Source organism: Lepeophtheirus salmonis, unplaced genomic scaffold (assembly GCF_016086655.4).
Source record: "Lepeophtheirus salmonis unplaced genomic scaffold, UVic_Lsal_1.4 unplaced_contig_9994_pilon, whole genome shotgun sequence".
In the NCBI taxonomy this organism is placed as follows: Eukaryota; Metazoa; Arthropoda; class Copepoda; order Siphonostomatoida; family Caligidae; genus Lepeophtheirus; species Lepeophtheirus salmonis.
The window spans coordinates 19913-46348 of record NW_027297103.1 but is presented as its reverse complement, the minus strand read 5'-3'; the positions used below and the strand labels follow the sequence as shown (position 1 = coordinate 46348).

The following is a 26436-nucleotide window of genomic DNA, read 5'->3' as shown; positions in this document are numbered from 1 at the left end:
TCTATCACGCTTAATTTTTTTACATGATCTTAACTTATTTATTTATTTAAATATAGTTTTAAAATCTCATTATATTTTTTTGTTTCTTTGAATTTTTTTTTAATGTTCCTTTTATTGATTGTCCACTGAGCTTCGTCGTTCCGTCATGATAACTTTTAAGTTATTTGAGGAGGGGTCATAGGTGTTTGTTGTCCCTAATGGCAATTTTAATTACAATTTATTACGTGTACTTGAATTTAACTTGAAGGAACAAAAGTTAATTTTTTAAGCAATTGTGGTTCAAAATTTGGATTTTTTTCTAATGGTTAATTACTTTTAGAATAATAAGAAAGGTTAAAAATTTATATTTAAACACTTGAGGTAAAAATAAGAGGGAAAAACTTACAGAATTTTTTACCATTTATTTTTTAAAATTTAAACAAGAAACACGTTATTTATTATATTTAATATAGAAATTATACATTATTACTATTGATAGGATTTTTGGAGAGTGTGAAGAGAAAGCTAGAGTGAACATGTTGAATTATAGACCTTGTTAAAATCAACTGTCTGTTAAATGATTTTGCATGTCAAAATTAATAATGAACGTTTCTCTGGATAGCTTTTTTTTTCTCGAAATAGTGGAAAATATGATGTTTTATTTGCTAGTTAGATATACCCTTTCATCTAATAATTATCTTTCTGGAGATCCAGATACTTAATTAACCATAACAAGATGTGGATTAAGGGACTTCAAAGATACTGTTTTGCTTCAGCCAATTCAGTCATTCGTCATCTCATTGTCCCGTTAAAATGCTAAAAATCATTTTAGTATGTACAATGCTGTATTACTATTCATGACATGTAATGAATGTTGATGTTCTGACATGTTTTACTGCATTAACCTTTTTTATATGTAGATATTATGTCAATTCATTTACACATTGCGAATAACACATTTTATTTTTCATGCAATTTACATAATACATAATTTGTATGAATAGAATGCAATTGATTAAAGATGTCAAACTCTTTCTCTCTTATATCAAGTATAGTTTTCCCAATATTTATATCAAACTCTCAAATTGATAGCTATACCCCAGCACCCTTTTTCCATTTTAAAATAAACAAACTACATAAAATAATTTTTTGCTTTTTTCTTAATTATTAAATATTAATCAAAAAAATATTATGCATTATTGATCATATTTTTAGATTATTTAACAAGTATTTTAAATCTATGTAAGTACTGTATACCTACATCAAAAATATAATTACATTCAAAGACCTTTACTGAGAATTCAAATCCTAAATTGTTGAAAGGGATTTCTGGGGGAAAGAAATAGGTATATATAAAAAAATACATCTTTAAGTTTGTTTCTTCAATTTTTTGTTTTTATGTAATTAATCGTGCTTACATATATTATTTATATTGGAAAGCATTTCTTTATATATTTATTTATCAATGATACATAACTGTAAAGATAGCTTCGAATAAAGACAAGCTGCGTAAACAAAATATTATTTTATTCTTTCAACCTCCACAAATCAACACTATGAAAAAGTTAGATAACCACATCTAGATGTGTACATTATAACTGATCACCTAATAAGTTTAAAACAAATTCTATCATACTCGTATGACATAATATTATAATCATTACTCATTCTGAATATATAATGGAATTCAACATTCAAGCTTAGGATGAAGCATGTAAAAAAGGTCAAGTTGATGTATTGTAAATAAATCATTCAATAAATAATTTTAAACAACCAATGTAGTTCACAAACTAAATATTGAAAACAGATTAATTATCAATCATGACACTAATTGCTTTTCTTGCAAGTCATATCAAATTTAAAGGTGAATAAAGAAATCAAGTCTACATTTCATTTAGAAAATACTGCTCATAGGTCGACAAAATATAATTATCTACTTCCTAAGAGTAAAATCAAATAGAGGAAATACATTTTCTTTCAACAGTCTACGATAGTATTGACTTGTTTCACACCACGCCCTAGAAAACACTGTCTGCTTCAATCGTTTTTTATGAATAAAAATGCGTACATAAAAATACACAAAGCATCCAGAATCAAGACATTAGTTTTTTTATTCAAATTCAATCAACATGAAGGTAATTAACAAATGGAAATCAAATCTTAAATGTGTAACATAAGTATTTTTTTCTTCTTTATAGTCCTTTATTGCCTTATCTGCTCTTTTTGGCTCTTGCCTTTGCTGACCACCCAGCACCTGCTCCCTACCACCAGCCCCTGCTCCTTATCACCCTGCTCCAGCCTACAAACCCGCTCCTTACCACCCAGCTCCTTCCTACAAGGAAGATCCAACAGTCTACCAATACCAATATGCTGTCAGTGATGAATATGCTGGACTCAACTTTGGAGCTGATGAGGCCCGTGATGGATACTCCACCCAAGGAAAGTACTCTGTTGCCCTTCCCGACGGTCGCATCCTAACCGTTACCTTCAATGTTGCTGACGCTTACTCTGGTTATATAGCTGACGTTACTTACTCCGGTGAGGCTAAATATGAGCCATACCGCCCTTCTCCAGCTTATTACAAGCCTGTTCCCGTCTACCACGGTGCCCTAGCTTCCTACAGATCAGCTCCTATATACCACGCTTAAGCTTAATTCTGATAATATATATTAGTTTATTTATTTCTGTCTTATGTTAAATAAATCTATATAAAACTAATTTTTTACACTTCAATCATATAGGGAGTCAATATAAATTGTTTTCTTTGTAGCATTAAGGCTAGATTATATATATATTAATTATTTTCCATCATGATTGATCATTTGTCAATATTCATTAGTAGAAATACATTCCCTTATACATATAAATATAAGTGTGTTTTATGTAAAAAATTAATGGTATTCACCTATGTATAAAAAAAAATTTAATATCATATTCCGCATATTATCATTATCAAACAGTTCTCTCAAATTACTTAGTGATTATTAAATAATATATGAAGTAAATACTCATTTTCGACTTAATGACATTTGTCTTATAATATAAAAGATGATGATTCTCCAGAAAATAATAACTTTACCTTATATAAGGCAATGAATGCTTTTATAAATAAGCAAACACTCCTTTTCCCATTTTTTTATTTGACCATCTAAGGGACTCTTTTCTCTTAGTCTATTAATAGAGTATTTATGAAACAGAAAATTGAATTAAAATAATTTTGCTATTATTATCTTAAACAATAAAAATAACTTTTTTTAATTAATATAATACCAATGACATAATATAAATAGGTAAACCACCCAAAAAACATCTTAAGACATTTATTACAGAATTGTTTTAATTCAATTTTATCTTTCATAGTGTTGGGGTTAGAATGTAGATAAATTTACAAATTCATTTCAACAACAAGTCTTTATTGTGCAACTATTTTACTAAAAAAGGCCGGGCAATCAGGGAAGCTCCTTTAAATGTGGAACACTGAACAGACAATTACATATTTTGATGGATTTTATGAAAGCAAATAGATTCTAGAAGGCTTTAAACAAAGATACTATTGAGTTTGGATTTGTGAGAAAAGTCGTGGACTGTTCTTTTAGGATCCATCGAACAACACAAAAGCACAGTTAAAGAAATGAATCTTTTTATCCAAATAAAAAGATTTATTATGTCTTGTTAAATGGATGAACGAATGAAATCAATAGATTTATTTAAGAACTTCTTGTGATTTACCTGCTACAAATCAAATTATTTTAATGAAGAACTTCGTTTTTTTAATAGACACAACGATTTAAAAAAGCTCTTTTTAATTTGCCAGTAACACCTTGCATAATACGTTCAAAAGAAGAAGATCATAAGAAAAGATATAATTAATTCATCATTATTTATGTTGTCGCCTTCAAAGTAATCCACTTTAGATTCAATACACTTGTGCCAACACCTAATCTAATACTCGAAGCACTTCCAATAAGTATTTTTTTCGTATTGCCTTAAGCTCTTCAGACACAGTCCTCTCAATCGTTGAAAATGTCTCTCCTTTCAAAGGTATCTTCAGTTTTTTTGGAACAAGATATTATTTATTTATATTGTCAATGAGTCAAGTCATTAATTTCTACATTATCATTCTTTGGATACATTGGTTAAACACCTTTTTATATTGACTTTTAAATGTATTTATGTACATCTTTTTTGCATTGTCTTGCGTAGAATTGTTTAATCTTTTCTAGACCTTATAAATTTGATCCAGACAAGTCGTACGTCCGATCTTTTTGACTGTCAGTACTAGAAGATATTAAAAAAAGAAAAAATAAAGTTGATTATCGTCATGAAGGGCATACCTTTATAAGTATTAGGAATTTTGGCTACAATGTGAACCAATCCAACCCTAGTACATATCTCACAAAAACCTAAATATTAAGAAGTTAACCCTTTTGGTCAATATCAAAATCTGATAAATTTTATGTATTTACCTTATCGTAGATATACATATATATTGATAAAATAAAATCCCATTCTTCCTGCATATTTTGAAGCAGTCGTGAATAAACTTTCCAACTTGAACCAAGTATTAAAAATAAGTTTTCAATATTTTTTTTTACTGTTTTAAGAGGAGATTTTCAGTTCATAAATTCCATAATAATTTAGTTCAAAAATCACTCCTTAATATGATTAATTCAAAACTAAATATTTCTACTAGTTAAATAAATAAAGCTAGTATTTGTAGTTCATGACCAAAAAAAAAAATGATTCTGATAAAATAGTTATAGGAAATAACAAAAATGTATCATTGTTTAATTTATCAATAGTCATTTTTTAAAAATATATATCAATTTGACCTAAAAGATCGACTAAAATAAGTAGGATATTATGGAGAGGAAGTGATTTTTCTCCCACAAATAACTGCGTCAACAGATCGTAGTGTTGCCCTGTTGTACTCCACGCCTTACAAAAATAAAGTCTGCGTTCGTTGTGCTTTTTTTCCTTTTAAAAAATGCGTATAAATACTCAAAGTATCAAGAATAAAGACATTAGTTTTTTAACTCCAATTTAATCAATATGAAAGTAAGTAACATTTGGAAATCGAATCCTCAAATTTGAATCATGAATTTACCATAATATTTTTTTTTACAGTCCTTTGTTGCTTTTTCTGTCCTTTTGGCTGTTGCAATGTCTGCTCCTGCTGATACTTACAGACCAGCTCCCTATCACCCAGCCCCTGCTCCTTATCACCCTGCTCCTGCACCATACCACCCAACTCCTTCCTACAAGGAAGATCCCGCAGTCTACCAATACCAATATGCCGTCAGTGATGAATATGCTGGACTCAACTTTGGAGCTGATGAGGCCCGTGATGGATACTCCACCCAAGGAAAGTACTCTGTTGCCCTTCCCGACGGTCGCATCCAAACTGTGTCCTACAACGTTGCTGATGCTTACTCTGGTTATGTTGCTGACGTCACCTACTCTGGAGAGGCTAAATACGAGCCCTACCATCCTGCTCCCGCTCCTTACAAGCCTGCTCCCGCCTACCACGCTGCCCCAGCTCCATACAAACCTGCCCCTGTCTACAAGCCTGCTCCTGTCTACCACGCTGCTCCCATCTACCACGCTTAAGCTTCATGCTGATAATATTTATTAGTTTATTTATTTATTTTTAATGCTAAATAAATCTATTTGAAACTAATTTTGTATGGTTTTCTTATTTGTGAGTCAATATTCATTGTTTTATTGTTTAGGGTAGGTTCAAATGTTTATTAATCGTTTCTACCTTGATAAGCTATATATTTGATTTGTAGATATCTAATTTTTCCCTGATGAAACAGATTTATCAATATATTTATAGGCCTTATTAAATACTACAAAAGTTCTAGTATTCTAGGTCAAATGGTGATAAAATTATTACATGTAATAAATTTAGTATTTCTGTGATATTTATTTGTATTAATACAGTATTTTCTTAGTTTTTTAATGTTATGACTTTTTTTTCAACTAGGTAATTACAAACTACACTTAAATATATATTTAGAAAATAAAAATTTCAGCTACAATAAGATGTGGTATTCCTCCTCCAAAATGAAAAAAAAAAAAATCTGAAACTATAGATCATCAGAGGATATATGTACATAGTTATTGCCCAATAATCCTCAAATGTTTTGGACGTGGGTACTTGTACTCAAAATCTTCTAATTGAGCTGGACAACATATTGTCTTTTATTGGATAATTCAATCAATGACTTTACATGAGCTCGAAACCTAAGAACTATAACTATTTAAATAAAAATAAAAGAAAGATTTGCTTGTTAGTTCTGTGTACATCATATTTTATATTAAATAACTATTATAAAATCAAATTAAATTTACATTTGAGCTTGCCTTCACCGTTTAGTGTTTAGGTTCTCTAGATTTGTCATAATCATTAATTTAATAGTACGAATCAAGTTACAAGTATTTGACCCTATGTCTAAGTTAAGTCTAAAGTCATTAATGTTCCAATCCTTATCAGATTAGACAGGTATCAAATCAAGTGACAAATAAAATTAGATGGATGCTTAATTTAAAAACATCACTTATTACTTGAATTTTGTGTTTAAAATACTATAATGAAAGTAATCTCAGGAATATTTTGGAATAACTGTAAGCATGAATAATTGCTCTTATAAATTAGATGCCATTTGAAATATAAAATTAAACCAGGAGTATATATATATATATTGTTAAAATAGGTTTATATACAGATAGACTGAAATTTTATGAATTAAAAAATACTGTGCCCGACATATATTTTGGAAAACCTTTGTATTGTTTAAAATATACCTACTCTATTTGAACTTCCCATACTTTGATTCTCTTCTCACATAAAAGATGCATCAAATTTGGTTTGTTTTCTCTAAAGTGAATGGAAAATTGGCAAACAACCTTATGCAAATATCGATCTCTACGCGCAGCCAAAAAAAAATATTATAACATTTTTAGAGCACCGTCAACTACATCATCGATATCATTAAGAAGACTAACAATATTTGTTACAAGTTAATAAAATTAACTCTTAAATTCCAAATAATTGGTTACATGGGATCACCTATACGGGAAAACTATTTGTACATTGGTCATCCGAATTTAAATCAATTATATGTTGTTCTTTTGTTTGTTGTTTAATACAAAATTTGTCAAACACACCAAGGAAATGCTGTATTCAGGATTGGAAGTCTTTCAATAACCTATAGAAGAAAATGGTGACTTTGTTTTAAAAGACTGTTAAAATTCAATCTAAACTACCAGAAAAATAATTTACAAATTTGCCAATGTTTAAATATTCCAGTTTTTATTACAATATTATCCTTTAATTTTGGAGTCATTCGTATTTTTAAATTCTCAATTCCAAGTGAAGTTCCTTGATACTAAAAATGAGCTTCCAATACACATTGATATATATATATATATATATCTATTACATATATATCATCCTGTTAAGCATTCTAGGAAACTAGATCCCATTATTATAAGTATCTCTTGTATTTCTTATATATAAAAATGTAAAAACCCTGTGAAAAAATGAGTATTACACAAAAATTGGTATAAAATTAAAAGATTAGCTTATTTTTATAAGAATTACACCACAAGTAATCGTTAAATGCATGTATATTATATACAGTATGCGCTTTCAAACTACAAATAGGAGTCAAAACTTACATTAAATGTTTCATTACTCAAGAGAATATTTCAGGTTTTTATATACTTTTATATGAAGATATAGCCTTAGAAATTAGCTAAGAATTATTCCATTCCGAATAAAAGAAGAAGAAAATATTATTTTCAATTCATTACAATAAAAAATGGTTCTGTTATCAAAGGATTATAAATAAAATTTGTTAGTTTAATTGATTTCTCTATAACCATTTTTTAAATTATATATTTATATGAGGTAATAAAATAAATGGAATAACTGTGGAGAGGATGTACATTTTTATCCACTTGGTAACTTGCCTCAATAAATCGTAGTACGGCTCTTTTCCACTCCACGCCCTACAAGAAATATCCCGCAGTCTACCAATACCAATATTTTGTCAGTGATGAATATGCTGGACTCAACTTTGGAGCTAACGAGTCCCATGAGGGATACTCCACCAACGGAAAGTACTCAGTTGCCCTTCCCGACGGTCTTATCCAAACTGTATCCCACAACGTTGGTGATGCTTACTCTGGCTATAATGTGGAGATTACCTATTCTGGAGAAGCCAAATATGAGCCATCCCATCCTTCCCCAGCTCCTTACGGGACTGCTCTTATTTACAACCCTGCTCCCGTTTACCACGCTTAAGTTTCATTTTCTAATGCTACATAATTTATTTATTTATACTAAATAAATTTAGAAAATATAATTTAGAGGAAATCTATATTGATTATTGGTTTTGTAACTGACTCAGAAGAAATATTGACTAATATTTGGTCATTGGTTAAAAAAATACTACAGTTTATTCTAGCAGACTAGGCGCATCGTCTTTGCAAGTAGGAGACATATCTCAATAATTGTACAAAAATTATCAAATGAAAATCAAATCCTGAAATGTGGACTAAGAATTCACCATTTATTTTTATTCTTTACGGTTGCATCCAAACCGTTACCGTTAACGATGATAATGCCTACTCCGGCTATGTTACTGACGTTACCTACTTGATAGAGCCTAAATAAGAGCACCCCTACCCTGCCCTTACTCCCAACAAGCCCATTGATCCATCTCCATACAAGCCTGGCCCTCTTTACAAGCCAACGTCCATGTACAAAGCTTAATTTTCATACTGATTTAATTATTTATATTAAATATATATTTGAAATTTATCTAAAATCTAAGGTCATTAGTGAGTCCATAGAAATTATTGTGTTGTTTAGTGTAGAAACATTTAAATATTATTATTTTTTTTCTACGAATCATTAGTAAAAACATACTGCTATTATTTATTTAAAAAAAAAAAAATAGTTAAAAAGAATATTCCAGGTTGAATCATCAGAATATTGATAAAACCCTGTCATGAAATAAGTTTGTTTTTGTATTATTAATTAAATTAAGAAGTTGCATAAGTTTAATTAGATAAATGTGTCTTATTATTTGCAAGTTTGTACAGTATACCTACAATATGCAAATTCTACATTTATAAATGTACGTACCAGGTGTAAACAAAGTACTATGACCTGCCTCTAATTAGTCAATAAAATATCTATAATTGATCAGGATGATGTTCTACATAAGAAAAATTATTTTTATTATTTTTAACAATTACAATGCACATTAAATATGAATCTGGCCACCATCAGCCTCAATGACAGCCTCCAGAGGACCTTTCATACATTGGCAAAAAAGTCATTTTTGATGATCCTCCACTGCTGGTTAACAGATGTCTTTAAGTTATCAAAATTCGGGTGGTGGATTTTCCAAGCCTGCTTCTCAATTTTCCACCAAATGCAGTAATTATTTGAATTGAGATCTAGGCTCTGCGGAGTCAAAAGTTTTTGGACGAGAAGTTCATCCATTCTTGTACAATATTACTAGTATGATCTTGGAGTCCATTTTATTGTAATTTAGGATAAATATGTCAGATTAAGGCTATTGATTTCTGCAAACTATAATTAGAATGGGCACTTGGTAGAATGCATCCTCCTCCTAAAAATTATTTCCGCTAAAAAGTATTATCGATTATGCGTTTTTAATGGTTTGTGAACCTTTGCTTCTTAAAATTTAATGGCCTCTTACTGTTAACATATAAAGTATTTCCGTCATGATGGATCATTTGTCAATATTCATTAGTAGGAATACATTGCATTAATACATATAAATACAGTTGTATTTTATAAAAATATAAAAGTATTCATCTATGTTTAAAGAAAATTTAAATATCATATTTCCAATGTTCTCATTATCAATCAGTTCTCTCAAATTACTTAGTGATTATTAAAAAAACTAAATAGTAAATACTCATTTTGACTTCAAAGAATGGCAAATCTTTGTTTTATAATATAAAAGATAATGATTCTAAAGATAAAAATAATTTTACCTGAGATAAGGCAAGGAATGATTTTATAAATAAAGCAATTTTCCCATTTTCTTATTTGATCATATATAAATTTTATTCTTAGTCTATTAATTGAATATTTATGAAATGAAAGAGAAAATTGAATTAAAATAACTTTGCTAATAATATCTTAAACAATAAAACAATTCTTTTTAATTAATATAATTCTAATGACATAATATAAAATAGAAAATAAATAGATAAACTCCCCAAAAACATCTAAAGACATTTATTACAGGACTATTTTAATTCAATATTATCTTTTATAGTGTTGAGGTTAGAATGTAGATAAATTTACCAATTCATATCAACAACAAGTCTTTATTGCACTATTATTTTACTAAAAATTGCCGGGCGTAAAAGTAAGCTGCTTTAAATGTGCAACACTGAACACACAATTACATATTTTGATGGATTTTATGAAAACAAATAGATTCCAGAAGGCTTTAAACAAAGATATTATTGAATTTGGATTTGTGATAAAAGTTTTGTACTTTTCTTTTTGAATCCATCGAACGACGCAGAAGCACAATTAAAGAAAAGAATCTTTTTATCCAAATAAGAAGATTTATTATGTCTTGTAAAAAAGTTGATTGTCGTCATGAAGGGCATACCTTTTTTGCCGATAAGTATTAGAACTTCTATGCATGACTGAACGGAAGCGGACCAAGACTGAGTTGGACCGGACTTTAGTGATAAATAAAGTTGTAATACAACAAAAAGCGTTGTTCACATTTTCAGCTCTTCATATTTCCTTTATAATCAAAAATGTTCAAAATGCTATCCACCGGTATGGTAAAAATCAAACTGAAAAGATACCGTGATAACCATGACAATTTGAAGAGTATTTCAGGGAGAACTGATAGCAGCTCAACTGTCTGGACCTTTGATTAAATTATCAATTTAAATGCAGCCTTGAAAGAGGTTAGATAAGGAAGGAAACACATCAATAAAACTACTTTGTAATATTAGAAAAAATATAAGATAATTTTTTAACTACTTGGAATATCATATTACAAATAAATTCAAAGAGTTTTCTATTCCATAAATAATTATTAATTACCAACAAATGTTGTTATAATTAAAGAATGGTTAAATATTCATCCAGAGTTGTCTTATTCAGTTTTATCAAGGTTGAAGTCCTTATGGTCTTTCTGGTTCCGACATGTACCTCCGTTCAATGAAAAGTTTTTAATCATCAAGACCCAAAAATACAAACCAAACTGTTTAAAATGCAACCCTAATTTAATTTTGGACCAAAGTTTGTGATGGCGAAAAAGGAATAAATAAAAATGATTTGAAAATACAAACATATACTAAAGCAGGAGCACTCTTCCGAAATCAGTTAGCAACTGCAAAAAGCTCCTTTTATAGTAGCTTTTTGAACATCTCTGGTTATGATTAAATATTTAATGTATACTTATTTATCTCAAAATATATTTCCATATAAACCATTTATTAAATAATACTTTACTTCTACTAAAATACAAATGGAGAAAGCAAATGTCCCTGTAATTCCTATTTAGGTTAAAGAATAAATCTTATTGACATTCTTATATTCTTCTATAATATAATTCATTCATATTTCATATAAGGAAACACCCGAGTAAGCATGGTGAAGTACAAAGGCCGGCAGAAAACAACATTTACAACTTTTTGGATGAGTGTATAGTTAGTTGAATAAATAATCATTTATCCTCATAATTTTTCAGCATAAAAATGGAAATATATCGAGTTCAAATCAAGATACAAAATCAATAAAACACTTTTTATAATAAAAAAGACTTTTACTTAAGGTTTAATTATCCTAATTTTAATTTGTGGACTGTTCTTAGAGTAAAAAATGACTCTTAATAATAATAGTCCCAAATTATTATAATTACAGATATTTCAGAAATCAGATGACTGAGAGAAAAGCTGAAATAAGTTTTGGATTCAGCACTCAGAGAAAAATTTATTTTTGGATTGAACTCATTTGTATAAAATAAGTATTCCCTGTGTAATCATTCCTATTTGATTACTTTTATCAATAATTATCAAGTATGTTTGAATTCATTACCATAATAAACGTTTCTCATATTGAAAATCACTCCTTAATAAGATTAATTCAAACTAAATATTTCTACTAGTTAAATAAAGAAAAGTTATTATTTTTAATTCATTACCAAAAAAAAAAATGATTCTGATAAAATAGTTATAAGAAATAAAAAAAATGTTTCATTGTTTAATTTATCGATAGTCATTTTTTGAAAATATGTATCAATTTGACCTAAAAGATCGACTAAAATAAGTAGGATAATTATGGAGAGGAAGTGATTTTCTCCCACAAAAAAACTGCGTCAACAGATCATAGTGTTGCCCTGTTATACTCCACGCCTTACAAAAATAAAGTCTGCGTTCGTTGTGCTTTTTTTCTTTTAAAAAATGCGTATAAATACTCAAAGTATCAAGAATAAAGACATTAGTTTTTTAACTCCAATTCAATCAATATGAAGGTAAGTAACGAATGCAAATCAAAACCTCAAATGTGAATAATGAATTAACCGTATCATTTTTTACAGTCTTTCGTCGCATTGTCTGCTATTTTGGTTGTTGCCATGTCTGCTCCTGCTGATCCCTACAGATCAGCTCCCTATCACCCAGCCCCTGCTCCTTATCACCCAGCTCCTGCACCATACCACGCAGCTCCTTCCTACAAGGAAGAACCCGCTGTATACCAATACCAATATGGCGTCAGTGATGAATATGCTGGACTCAACTTTGGAGCTGATGAGGCCCGTGATGGATACTCCACCCAAGGAAAGTACTCTGTTGCCCTTCCCGACGGTCGCATCCAAACTGTGTCCTACAACGTTGCTGATGCTTACTCTGGCTATGTTGCTGACGTGACTTACTCTGGAGAGGCCAAATACGAGCCATACCACCCTGCACCATCTCCATACAAGCCTGCTCCCGTCTACCACGCTGCCCCAGCTCCCTACAAGCCAGCTCCCGTCTACCACGCTTAAGCTTCATTCTGATAATATTTATTAGTTTATTTATTTATTTTTAACGCTAAATAAATTTATTTGAAACTAATTTCATCTTTTTTGTCTTGTCGTTATTGTAAACATGTAAGCTATCTTGTTTAGAACAGAATTAAGTGGCTTTTAATGGTTCTCTAACGTAATTAATCAATTGGCAATACTCATTAGCGAGAGTAATTTACATATATAGGGTTGTCCAGGTAAATACAGACCATCTTTAACTACTTCCTGAACAATAAGAAAAACATTTAACTCGTTTATTTCAACTTGAAAGTGAGAGGTTAGTTGCGAAACTTTCAATTGAAGACAAGTATTTACAATGTATGAGACAATCATCCAATTTTGTTGCACGGGAAAAAAGCCAAGCGTACATCAATAAACTGCTCAGATATCCAGAAACACAGTCTACGAAGTTTGCAACCACTGGAAGGAGGGATGAACGTATAATAGAAAAGCTCACAATTCCCAGAGTGATAAAAAGAAAATAACAATTCCATATTCGTGTTAGGCCTTAATTGTTCCTTGAAGTCATCGCTTTTTACTTTAATTCACGCTGTTGCCAAAAAGCACCTGGTAAGACGAGCAGCAGTCTCCAAGGGCATAAACACGGACCTCATGATGAATTCATACCGCCTCTACAAAATACATATCCTTACAGACAAAATGAATGCCACACAGGCTCTCTATGGAAGAAAAGTGCTAAGCGATTGGATGTCCCATGGTAGCCAAATCATCTTTTCCAATGAGAAACAATAGACTTTCGACACATCCCACAATATCTACAACAATGGATAGTTTGCCACAGAGAGAGACCTAATGTTCCCACTTCTAAATTCTACACTTATTGATTAATTTCTGTTTACCTGTCCTGAGTAGTTAACTGAATAATTATCTAAAAAGAAAAGCAAAAATTATCTACTGAATTACTAAGTTTAGGTCGAATTAAAATTATGGTCATCGAGAAAACGCAAATATTTCCTTCAGTATAAAGCCTACGTATTAACTTTTACTTAGAAATGTTTTTGTAATCCTTGATATTTTTTAAGATCAACTTCGTATTATTTCCATTCATTTTTTTACATATATAGTTTTATTCTGAAATTAGGTGATTAACGTCTTGTCAGTATGATTAGCATCGTGATTTCTAAGAATATATTTTTTCATGAAAAATATCTTACTTTTATCAAAATTTTAAAGATAGTTTCAAAGATATTTCATTTTCTAAGGCCAGGAGAATAGGATTAAAAATTTGTATAAGAACCTGACATGTCATGGAAACATTTCTAAATACAACAAAGGAATAGAAGGAGTGATCTCTTTGATGAAATAATAGCTGTCCTTGGAGGGATAAAGGAAAGAGTAGTGTCCAATATTTAACTGGTAAGTAGTCAACACATGAAACTTAGACTAAATGGCTATCTACCTTGTTTATAATTTATTTGTCATATTGACTAAGTCTTTATCTATTTTTCAGATGAGCTCCAAGTATAAGCTTTAGAGGCACCAATGGTCTCCTCCTATTAGCTCAAATCCCTAGTTGCAAAGGTCCAATGTGTAAGGGAACAGCAAAAGGCACTTCAGGTACAATATTGGGGAACGTCTACATTGCTTCTATAATTATCATAAATAATGACAATTATATTATAAATTCATATATTTTGCTTGAAATTAAATTTTGTTCATATACATAAGTACAAAATGAACCACTCTGAATATGTAAATATAATTATATTAAATCTAATCCAATAATTTAATCACAATTATTTCTTCTAATCAAATATCTCTAACTAACATCTTGAAGCTACTGATACTAGGGATAGGTTAATTAATTAAGCAGCTGTTATCGGAGTCTTATTGATATTTTTTCATTTTTTATGCATAAAAATATCTAACTTGAATCACTAACAGATGAAATAGATCCCTTATTTGTTTCTAACTTTTTAAATAATAATTGCCTATAATGGTTTAATTTATAATTCGATTTTTTTAAAGCTGCAATCGTACTTTGACAGTAGAGTCAGTTGCAACGTTTAACAATCCAGTCTTCAAATGTAGATTTATAAACATCTCAAAATTGATTCAGATAATACAAGATATGGCGAATCAAATTTACACGTGTCTGATACATATCAGTATCGAATAATTGAGTCAAAGGCAAAAATTGTTTTAATTTTTAACAACCTCTCTCTTGAATATTATTAACCCTGAAACAAAATGTTTGAACTGAATTTTTCGATTCTGGCAATCCTCCAGATTAAACGATTTTATAGATGCTTAGAGCTATTCAGAGGTTATATAAGCAACAATATTGAATTAAAATACATCACTGTTCAAAGATGATCTAAGTTGACAATTTTATTTTCTGTTTAATTGTCAAAAATCATGGATAATGTCAAGTTTTGATGTCATTGACTGGATTGAAAACATAGAAAAAGTGTTAATTTGGATTCAGTTGATATTCACGCCCTTATATGTTAAAAATATGAAGATCTTGAAAAAAAAGTATCACCAAAAATGCTCATTTTGACATATTAAGCAATTCAAAATTAAAGCAATCTTAAATAGTATAAATCAAATGAATATAACAATAATAATAGAGTAATTAGAGAATTAGCCTATAAATAAAAATAAACACAACACCACAACAAGTAGTTTACTATTTAATACATAGTTTGAATTCATTTGCTAGAAGAGAAATATACATAAAAGTAAACATAATATGAAGAAATTATTACATAGAAAACCGTTTGCATACAATCCTGATAAATATATATTTATAATTTGATATGTTGATATGTATGTAAGTGTCAATTGGAAAATAAATACTTGAGTGAATGTTTCTTCTACATAATAAACTTGCATATACAGTCGGTGATGTTCCCCTCTTTCACTCCACGCCCTTCAATAACAATGAATATTTAGGCAGGGTCTGCGTCAATTTTTTTTTTTATGCGTATGTATAAATACTCAAAGCATCCAGAATCAAAGTATTAGTATTCTAACTCCAATTCAATCAACATGAAGGTAAATAATGAATAAGAATCAAATCCTCAAATGTTGACCTTGAATTCACCATTTTTTTCTTCTCTTTACAGTCCTTCATTGCTTTGTCTGCTCTCTTGGCTGTTGCCTTTGCTGACCACCCAGCACCTGCTCCATACCACCCAGCCCCTTATCACCCTGCTCCAGCCTACAAACCCGCTCCTTATCACCCAGCTCCTTCCTACAAGGAAGATCCCGCAGTCTACCAATACCAATACGCCGTCAGTGATGAATATGCTGGACTCAACTTTGGAGCTGATGAGGCCCGTGATGGATACTCCACCCAAGGAAAGTACTCTGTTGCCCTTCCCGACGGTCGCATCCAAACTGTGTCCTACAACGTTGCTGATGCTTACTCTGGTTATGTTGCTGACGTCACCTACTCTGGAGAGGCTAAATACGAGCCATACCATCCTGCTCCCGCTCCTTACAAGCCTGCTCCCGTCTACCACGCTGCCCCAGCTCCATACAAGCCTGCCCCTGTCTACAAGCCTGCTCCCGTCTACCACGCTTAAGCTTCATGCTGATAATATTTATTAGTTATTTATTTATTTTTAATGCTAAATAAATCTATTTGAAACTAATTATGTATGGTTTTCTTATTTGTGAGTCAATGTTCATTGTTTTATTGTTTAGGGTAGGTTCAAATGTTTAATAAACCTTTTTACCATGATAAACTATATATTTGATTTGTAGTTGTATTTGCATTTTATATAAAATTGTTTTGTTTTTTAAATACAGGGAGCATATCTGTAATTTTTCCCTGATCAAACAGATTTATCAAAATATTTAAAGGTCTTATTAAATACCACAAAAGTTCTAGTATTCTAGGTCAAATGGTGATAAAATTATGAGATGTCATAAATTTAGTATTTCTGTGATATTTATTAGTATTTATACAGTATTTTCTTAGTTTTTTAATGTTAGGACTTTTTTTCAACTAGGTAATTAAAAACTAGATTTAAATCTATATTTAGAACATAAAAATTTCAGCTACAATAAGATGTGGTATTCCTCCTCCAAAATGAAAAAAAAATCTGAAACTATAGATCATCAGAGGATATATGTACATAGTTATTGCCCAATAATCCTCAAATGTTTTGGACGTGGGTACTTGGACTCAAAATCTTCTAAGTGAGCTGGACAGCATATAATCTTTTATTGGATAATTCAATCAATGACTTTACATGAGCTCGAAATCTAAGAACTATAACTATTTAAATAAAAATAAAAGAAAGATTTGTTTATTAGCTCTATGTACATCATATTTTATATAAAATAACTATTATTAAAATCAAATTAAATTTACATTTGATCTTGCTTTCACTTTTTAGTGTTTAGGTTCTCTAGATTTGTCATAATCATTAATTTAATAGTAGGATCAAGTTACAAGTATTTTACCCTATGTCTAAGTTAAGTCTAAAGTCATTAATGTTCCAATCCTTATCAGATTAGACAGGTATCAAATCAAATGACAAATAAAATTAGATGGATGCTTAATTTAAAAACATCACTTATTTCTTGAATTTTGTGTTTAAAAACTATGATGAAAGTAATCTTTGGAATATTTTGGAATAACTGTAAGCATGAATAATTGCTTTTATAAATTAGATGACATTGGAAATAAAAATTAAAGCAGGAGTAATTTATATACATTGTTAAAATAGGTTGATTTACAGAAAGACTGAAATTTTATGATTTATAAAATACTGATCATTAATCATTAAGTATTGCTTTGTGCTGACGGACCACTTATGGATATCTATGTTTCTCTTTTAAGTTTAAAATTTTTATATTTTTCAATTACAAAAGTGATAAATTAAGAAGTTGCATAAGTTTAATTAGATAAATGTGTCTTATTATTTCCAAGTTTGTACAGTATACCTACAATATGCAAATTCTACATTTATAAATATACGTACCGGGTGTAGACAAAGTACTGAGACCTACATCTAAGTAGTCAATAAAATATCTTATAATTGATCAGGATGATGTTCTACATAAAAAAATTATTTTTTATTTTTACAATTACAATGCACATTAAATATGAATCTGGCCACCATCAGCCTCAATGACAGCCTCCAGAGGACCTTTCATACATGAAAAAGTCATTTTTGATGATCCTCCACTGCTGGTTAACAGATGTGTTTAAGTTATCAAAATTCGGGTGGTGGATTTTCCAAGCCTGCTTCTCAATTTTCCACCAAATGCAGTAATTATTTGAATTGATCAAAGGTTTTTGGATCATGTTGGTACCCATCTTTTTTGGTATGGGCGAGATCCCCGTCCTGCTGAAATAGGTGGGTGGCCTTGATGGAAAGTGGTCTTTGTGATCTATGGGACCACATTTTCCTTAAACACCATCCAGTAGTTGGCCGCCAGTCCATATCCAACAGGCAACCCAATTAGTTTTTTTCCGGATGATGCTAAGCCCCAAACACATTAGAGGCTAGTTTGGTCTTTGTGCATTTGTCAACATCAGATATAGACTCACAGGAGAATCAAGAGTCCATTTGATTGTAATTTAGGATAAATATGTCAGATTAAGGCTATTGATTTAAGCAACCTATAATTAGAATGGACACTTTGTAGAGTGCATCCTCCTCTTAAAAATTATTTCCGCTAAAAGTATTATCGATTATGCGTTTTTAATGGTTTGTGAACCTTTGTTTCTTAAAATTTAATGGCCTCTTACTGTTAACATATAAAGTATTTCCGTCATGATGGATCATTTGTCAATATTCATTTTAGGAAAACATTGCATTAATACATATAAATGCAGTTGTATTTTATAAAAATAAAAAGTATTCATCTATGTTTAAAGAAAATTTAAATATCATATTTCCAATGTTCTCATTATCAATCAGTTCTCTCAAATTACTTAGTGATTATTAAAAAAAAACTAAATAGTAAATACTCATTTTGACTTTGAATGGCAAATCTTTGTTTTATAATATAAAAGATAATGATTCTAAAGATAAAAATAATTTTACCTGAGATAAGGCAAGGAATGATTTTATAAATAAAGCAATTTTCCCATTTTCTTATTTGATCATATATAAATTTTATTCTTAGTCTATTAATTGAATATTTATGAAATGAAAGAGAAAATTGAATTAAAATAACTTTGCTAATAATATCTTAAACAATAAAACAATTCTTTTAATTAATATAATTCTAATGACATAATATACAAATAGAAAATAAATAGATAAACTCCCCAAAAACATCTAAAGACATTTATTACAGGACTATTTTAATTCAAAATTATCTTTTATAGTGTTGAGGTTAGAATGTAGGAAATTTACAATTCATATCAACAACAAGTCTTTATTGCACTATTATTTTACTAAAAAATTGCCGGCGAAAAAGTAAGCTGCTTTAAATGTGCAACACTGAACACACAATTACATATTTTGATGGATTTTATGAAAGCAAATAGATTCCAGAAGGCTTTAAACAAAGATATTATTGAATTTGGATTTGTGAGAAAAGTCGTGGACTCTTCTTTTTGGATCCATCGAACGACGCAGAAGCACAGTTAAAGAAAAGAATCTTTTTATCCAATTAAGAAGATTTATTATGTCTTGTAAAAAAAAAAAATAGATTGTCGTCATGAAGGACATACCTTTATAAGTATTAATACTTATATGCATGACTGAACTGAAGCAGATCAAGACTGAGTTGGACCGGACTTTAGTGATAAATAAGGAGTAATACAACAAAAGCGTTGTTCACATTTTCAGCTCTTCATATTTCATTTATGATCAAAGATGTTCAAAATGCTATCCACTGGTATGGTAAAAAATTAAACTGAAAAATACCGTGATAACCCTGACAATTTGAAGAGTATTTCGTGGAGGAGCAGCTCAACTGTCTGGACCTTTGATTAAATTATCTGTGAGCAGCCTTGAGAGGGTTAGAAAGGAAGGAAACACACATCCTACTCCGTATATAGAAAAAACATAGCAAGAACTACTTGGAATTCGATTCTAAATTCAAAGAGTTTCTGTCATAACTTGCCAACAAATGTTGTAAAGAGAAGAATGGTTACAATATTCATCCATTATCTTATTCAGTTTTATCAAAGTTGAATGACTTACTTACCCGTTCAAATTTTTAATCATCAAGACCCAAAAAAACACAAACCAAACTGTTTAAATGCATAATTATAATGAAAATTTCTAAAATTTGATTAAAAATTAAATAAAAAGGATACGCAGTTTAAAAATAAAAAAATTATGTTTAATTTTTGTAAATGTATCCATTCTAAAACTTATTGTACTTAAGTTTTCAATATTGCTTACTTTTTTATGAATAATTCTTATGAATAGTTTTAAAGAAAATATTATGCATGTAACAAAAACAAATAATTAGAACAATTATATAGAATTTTTTAACATTAAATAATATTCAATTTTACAATATATGAATATACACTTCTATGCCGTTTTTGCCGATAATAAAGGAGAAAAAGTTTAGAATTATGACAAGGCTTCCTAAGTTTTGTCATGTGGTTCGTGTAATTTTATGATCCAACCTCATATTAAATTTGAATTTTAGCAGTATAAAAAATGTTGTATTCACGATCATAAATTGAAGCTTTTTTCAAAGGATATAATTGAATCAAGTCAAGATGCTTTTAATTTTATATTGGATACGAAAAGATTCATGTTTCCTGCAATTCCCCACTCCATTAAGCTGGGCATCCAAAATTTGTAAAATCTATGGAACTTTATACAGATAACGCCATTTCTTCTTGCTACACCATCACAAAGTCAATGGAGTCCAAAAATAAAGTAGTGTTTTCAAAGATTAATAAAGAACTGATAGGAAATGGTAATCTCAACGTTCATTGACTGGATTGTTGATAAATTGCCCTTATTTAATAAATTTAAATGTGTACTGATGAATGAGGCCACTATACATACATGCCGTGGGTACCATCAATAAAACCTACATAGTACATTTAATATTAGAAACCAAATATTAAGATAATTTTTTAATATGCTACTCCTATCTGCCCAAATATTCATAATTACAAATAATTATTTCACATCTTCATCTAGATCCTCTTCATATTCCATAAATAATTATTAATTACTAATTCTAAATAGTAAATACTAATTATAATTAAAGAAAAGATTAATGATCTCATCCTCAGAGTTGTTTTCAGTGTTCTGGTCAAGTCTGAGTCCTTATGCTCCAGGTCTTTCTGGTTCCGAGTACATGTCATCATACTCCGAGTCCAATGAAAAGTAAGTAACTTTTGCATCTACCATATTTTTTGCAATATTGTCTAAGGCAAGATATCCTTTCTCACAAGTTACCTATTCCTTAATAATTGACAACCCTAATTTAATTTTGGACTCCATTGACTTTGTGATGACGAAGTGAGGATAGAAAGGAATAAAAGAATAATTATGGCAGCTTTGGAAATACAAACATATACAAGAGCAGGAAGCACTCTTCCTATATCAGTTAGCAACTACAAAAAGCTCCTTTTATAGTAGCTTTTTGAACATCTCTGGTTATGATTAAATATTTAATGTATACTTATTTATCTCAAAATATGTTTCCATATAAACCATTTATTAAATAATACTTTACTTCTACTAAAATACAAATGGAGAAAGCAAATGTCCCTGTAATTCCTATTTAGGTTAAAGAATAAATCTTATTGCCATTCTTATATTCTTCTATAATATAATTCATCCATATTTTTATAAGGACACACCCGAGCAAGCATGGTGAAGTACAAAGGCCGGCAGAAAACAACATATACAACTTTTTGGATGAGTGTATTGTTAGTTGAATAAATAATCATTTATCCTCATCATTTTTCAGCATAAAAATGGAAATATATCGAGTTCAGATCAAGATACAAAATCAATAAAACACTTTTTATAATAAAAAAAAAGACTTTTACTTAAGGTTTAATTATCCTAATTTTAATTTGTGGACTGTTCTAAGGGTAAAAAATGACTCTTAATAATAATAGTCCCAAATTATTATAATTACAGATATTTCAGAAATCAGATGACTGAGAGAAAAGCTGAGATAAGTTTTGGATTCAGCACTCAGAGAAAAATTTATTTTTTGGATTGAACTCATTTGTATAAAATAAGTATTCATTCCCCTGTGTAATCATTCCTATTTGATTACTTTTATCAATAAGAGAAAATAGTATGTTTGAATTCATTACCATAATAAACGTTTCTCATATTGAATATAGAAGTAAAATATCTTTTTTTTCTTGATTTCTTTATAGACATTTATAAAAAAAATGGATATCTATTTGATAAACAAAATAAGTTGAATAACTGTGGAGAGGAAGTACATTTATCTGCAACTTAATAACCTGAGTCAATAAATCTTAGTGTTGCTTTATTTTCACTCCACGCCCTAAAAAAGTAAAGTCTACATAAATGGGTTTTTTTTTTTTATTAAAAAAATGTGTATAAATACTCAAAGCAATGGATTAACGCTTGGCTTAATTTTATAGGTAAACCGGTTTTTTTATATTGGTAATCAGAAGAAGGAATTTTTTTTCCTTACAGGTTGTAATTATTATTTTATTCCTGGGTTTATGAATTTATTTTCCTAAATAAACTCAATTTTATTAAAGACCTGATTGAACGCTCGTGTGATCTATTAAAACATGGAATTTTACCTTGAAGATTTGTTGCCTAATTATAATTGAAAGTGTTTGATGGAGTAAGAGTGGAATTGGGGATAGACGTCGGATTAATTCTTCCCAATGTCCTTTTTTATTTCCTTAACCCCTCCTTCATTGTTACAGCTGATTGTAGCAGATTTCCTCCAAAACATTCTTCAAATTGTCCAGGTTACCATTTTGATTTAATTTTTACTTTTTTAACTCGCCCATTATGCACACAATTTTCATCACTACAGGGAGCACTATAATCGGTTGTTCATATTTTGGCATACCACTTTGCTTTTAGAAATGATACGGATATCTAAGTTTTTATTTGCAAAGATCAAATACAATTTGGAACTTTTGGCATCAATTTTATAGCTGTAAAATAAATTATAAAGTTGGGATTTTTTTGGGTCTGCTTGTCACAATTATGGGGCAAATTGGCTAAGTAGTGATTATTGATTTATGAAATCTAATACAATTTACAAAAAAAATTGAATTTCAAATAATCTAATAAATATATCTAATTGGAGAATGGAACATATAAGAATATGAATTTTTGTCCAATTTTCTTTAAAAGACAAGTCAGATAAAATTTTGTCAGTCGAGTTACAGAATTCAAAAGATGTGATACCTGCAGGCGAAAAAAAAAGGCAACCAACTCATCACTAATACAAGATATAAAAACAAATTCGGCTCTTTTGATTTATCTACTTTAAATTAACATAAAATGGAATTTTTAAAGATTTATTAAACTTTAAAAAAAAAACATGATTTGCAGATACAATCGTTGAAAATATATTAACCTTGCTTTTGTTGGCTCAATATCCTCCTCAGTTTGTATCCTGAACAGTGTGCAAGACCATGAAACAAGAGTCAAATACAATTTCTTGCTTTCCAGGATGATGGAGTTGATCAATTACTACATAGGGGAGCAGGAAGGCTTAATATCGTGCTGTGTTTGAGTGAACCAATCCAACGCTAGTAAAAGTTTAATAACTCTGAAATGTTGTCTACATATCTCACACAGCCTACATATTTAGACCTTAACCAATTCGGTCAATATCAAAATCTGATCACTTTGATGTATTTACCTTATCGAAGATGTACTTAAATACTGATAAAATAAAATTTTATTCTAACTTCAAATTTTGAAGCAGTCGTGAATAGACTTTCAAACTTGAACCAAGAATCAAAAATAAGTTTGCAATATTTTTTTTCTGCTTTAAGAGGAGATTTTCAGTTCATAAATGCCCCATGTTAATTTAGTTCAAAAATCACTCCTTAATAAGATTAATTCAAAACTAAATATTTCTACTAGTTAAATAAAGAAAAGTTATTATTTTTACTTTATTACCAAAAAAAAAATGATTCTGCTAAAATAGTTATAGGAAATAAAAAAATGTTTCATTGTTTAATTAATCGATAGTCATTTTTTGAAAATATATATCAATTTGACCTAAAGATCCACTAAAATAAGTAGGATAATTATGGAGAGGAAGTGATTTTTCTCCCACAAAAAAACTGCGTCAACAGATAATAGTGTTGCCTTGTTGTACTCCACGCCTTATAAAAATAAAGTCAGCGTTCGTGGTGCTTTTTTTTCTTTTAAAAATGCGTATAAATACTCAAAGTATCAAGAATAAAGACATTAGTTTTTAACTCCAATTCAATCAATATGAAGGTAAGTAACTAATGGAAATCAAAACCTCAAATGTGAATAATGAATTAACCGTATCATTTTTTACAGTCTTTCGTCGCATTGTCTGCTATTTTGGCTGTCGCCATGTCTGCTCCTGCTGATCCCTACAGACCAGCTCCCTATCACCCAGCCCCTGCTCCTTATCACCCAGCTCCTGCACCATACCACGCAGCTCCTTCCTACAAGGAAGAACCCGCTGTATACCAATACCAATATGGCGTCAGTGATGAATATGCTGGACTCAACTTTGGAGCTGATGAGGCCCGTGATGGATACTCCACCCAAGGAAAGTACTCTGTTGCCCTTCCCGACGGTCGCATCCAAACTGTTTCCTACAACGTTGCTGATGCTTACTCTGGCTATGTTGCTGACGTGACTTACTCCGGAGAGGCCAAATACGAGCCATACCACCCTGCACCATCTCCATACAAGCCTGCTCCCGTCTACCACGCTGCCCCAGCTCCCTACAAGCCAGCTCCCGTCTACCACGCTGCCCCAGCTCCCTACAAGCCAGCTCCCGTCTACCACGCTTAAGCTTCATTCTGATAATATTTATTAGTTTATTTATTTATTTTTAGCCCTAAATAAATTTATTTGAAACTAATTTCATCTCTTTTGTCTTGTCGTTATTGTAAACACGTAAAAAAAGTTATCTTGTTTACAACAGAATTAAGTGGCTTTTAATGATTCTCTAACGTGATTAATCAGTTGGCAATACTCATTAGTGAGAGGAATTTACAATTACAGGGTCGTCCAGGTAAATCCAGACCATCTTTAACTACTTCCTGAATAATAAGAAAAGCATTTAACTCGTTTATTTCAATTTGAAAGTGAGAGGTCCCACAAGATCTAGAAAAATGGATAGTTTGCCACAGAGAGAGAGCTAATGTTTCACGTCTCTAAAATCGAATTTCTGGTCGCATCATGACACTTGCCGTAGTTAGGATAAACGGCAGTGTCATGCCTCCCCCTCTTATTTGAGCCAAAGTAAAGGGTTGATGCCTAGAGGTACAGTGAACTCCTGTCTTACCAAATCATACCTTGGATGAAAGCTTAGGCCAATTATGTTGAGTTCCTGTTTCAACAAGGCTGTAAATCCTTTAGACCTCGTATCAAGCAAAAGATTACCGAAAATGGAAAACACATTTTTAATTATCCTTTTGCATGTCATAGTAATTAGGTTTTTTGTTATAAATTTGCCAATTGAACGAAGTTTTAGCTGTTCTTAATTAAATAATATAACATATTAAGTTATTTTTTGCTCAAAAAATATTATTTATTCTAATTACAAGTGATAACCTAATTAATTTACCACAACATATAACTATGAATTTTCAATCTAAATGCAACACTTGTTAATTAGTTTCTGTATATCAGTCCTTCTGAGTAGTTGATTGAATAATTATATAAAATGAAAATCATAGATAATATACTTCATTACTTAAGAGGCTAGGTCGAATTAAAATTATGGTCTTCGAGAAAACGGAAATATTTCATTCAGTATAAAGCTTACGTGTTAAATTTTAATTAGAAATGTTTTTGTAATCCTTGATGTTTTTCAAGATCAACTTTTTATTATTTCCATTCCTTTTTTACATGTATAATTTCATTCTGAAATTAGGTGATTAACGTCTTGTGTGTAAGATTAGCATAGTGATTTCTAAGAATATATTTTTTCCATAAGAAATATCTTACTCTTAACAAAATTTTAAAGACAGGTTCAAAGATATTTCATTTTCTAAGGCCAGGAGGATAGAATAGAATTAAAAACTGGTATAAGAACCTGACATGTCATGGAAGCATTTCTAAATACAACAAAGGAATAGAAGGAGTGATCTCTTTGATGTAATAATAGCTGTGTTTGCAAAGATAAAGGATGGATAGTGTCCAATATTTAACTGGTAAGTAGTCAATACATGAAACTTAGACTAAATGGCTATCTGCCTTGTTTATAATTTAGTCGT

General features: G+C 30.1%; 2 protein-coding genes across 2 annotated transcripts; both read left to right on the top strand.

The window, feature by feature from the left end:
* The first annotated feature begins 2099 nt into the window (after positions 1 to 2099).
* On the top strand, positions 2100 to 25076 carry LOC121122719 (uncharacterized). Its single transcript, XM_071894019.1, has 3 exons — positions 2100 to 2114; positions 16163 to 16589; positions 24891 to 25076. The coding sequence occupies exons 1-3, from the start codon at positions 2109 to 2111 to the stop codon at positions 25004 to 25006; spliced, it is 549 nt and encodes a 182-aa protein (XP_071750120.1). The 5' UTR covers positions 2100 to 2108; the 3' UTR covers positions 25007 to 25076.
* LOC121122780 (cuticle protein 8-like) lies at positions 5032 to 5659 on the top strand. Its single transcript, XM_040717827.2, has 2 exons — positions 5032 to 5037; positions 5107 to 5659. Exons 1-2 carry the CDS (start codon positions 5032 to 5034, stop codon positions 5587 to 5589), a joined length of 489 nt encoding a protein of 162 aa, XP_040573761.2. The 3' UTR covers positions 5590 to 5659.
* Positions 25077 to 26436: the final 1360 nt, after the last annotated feature.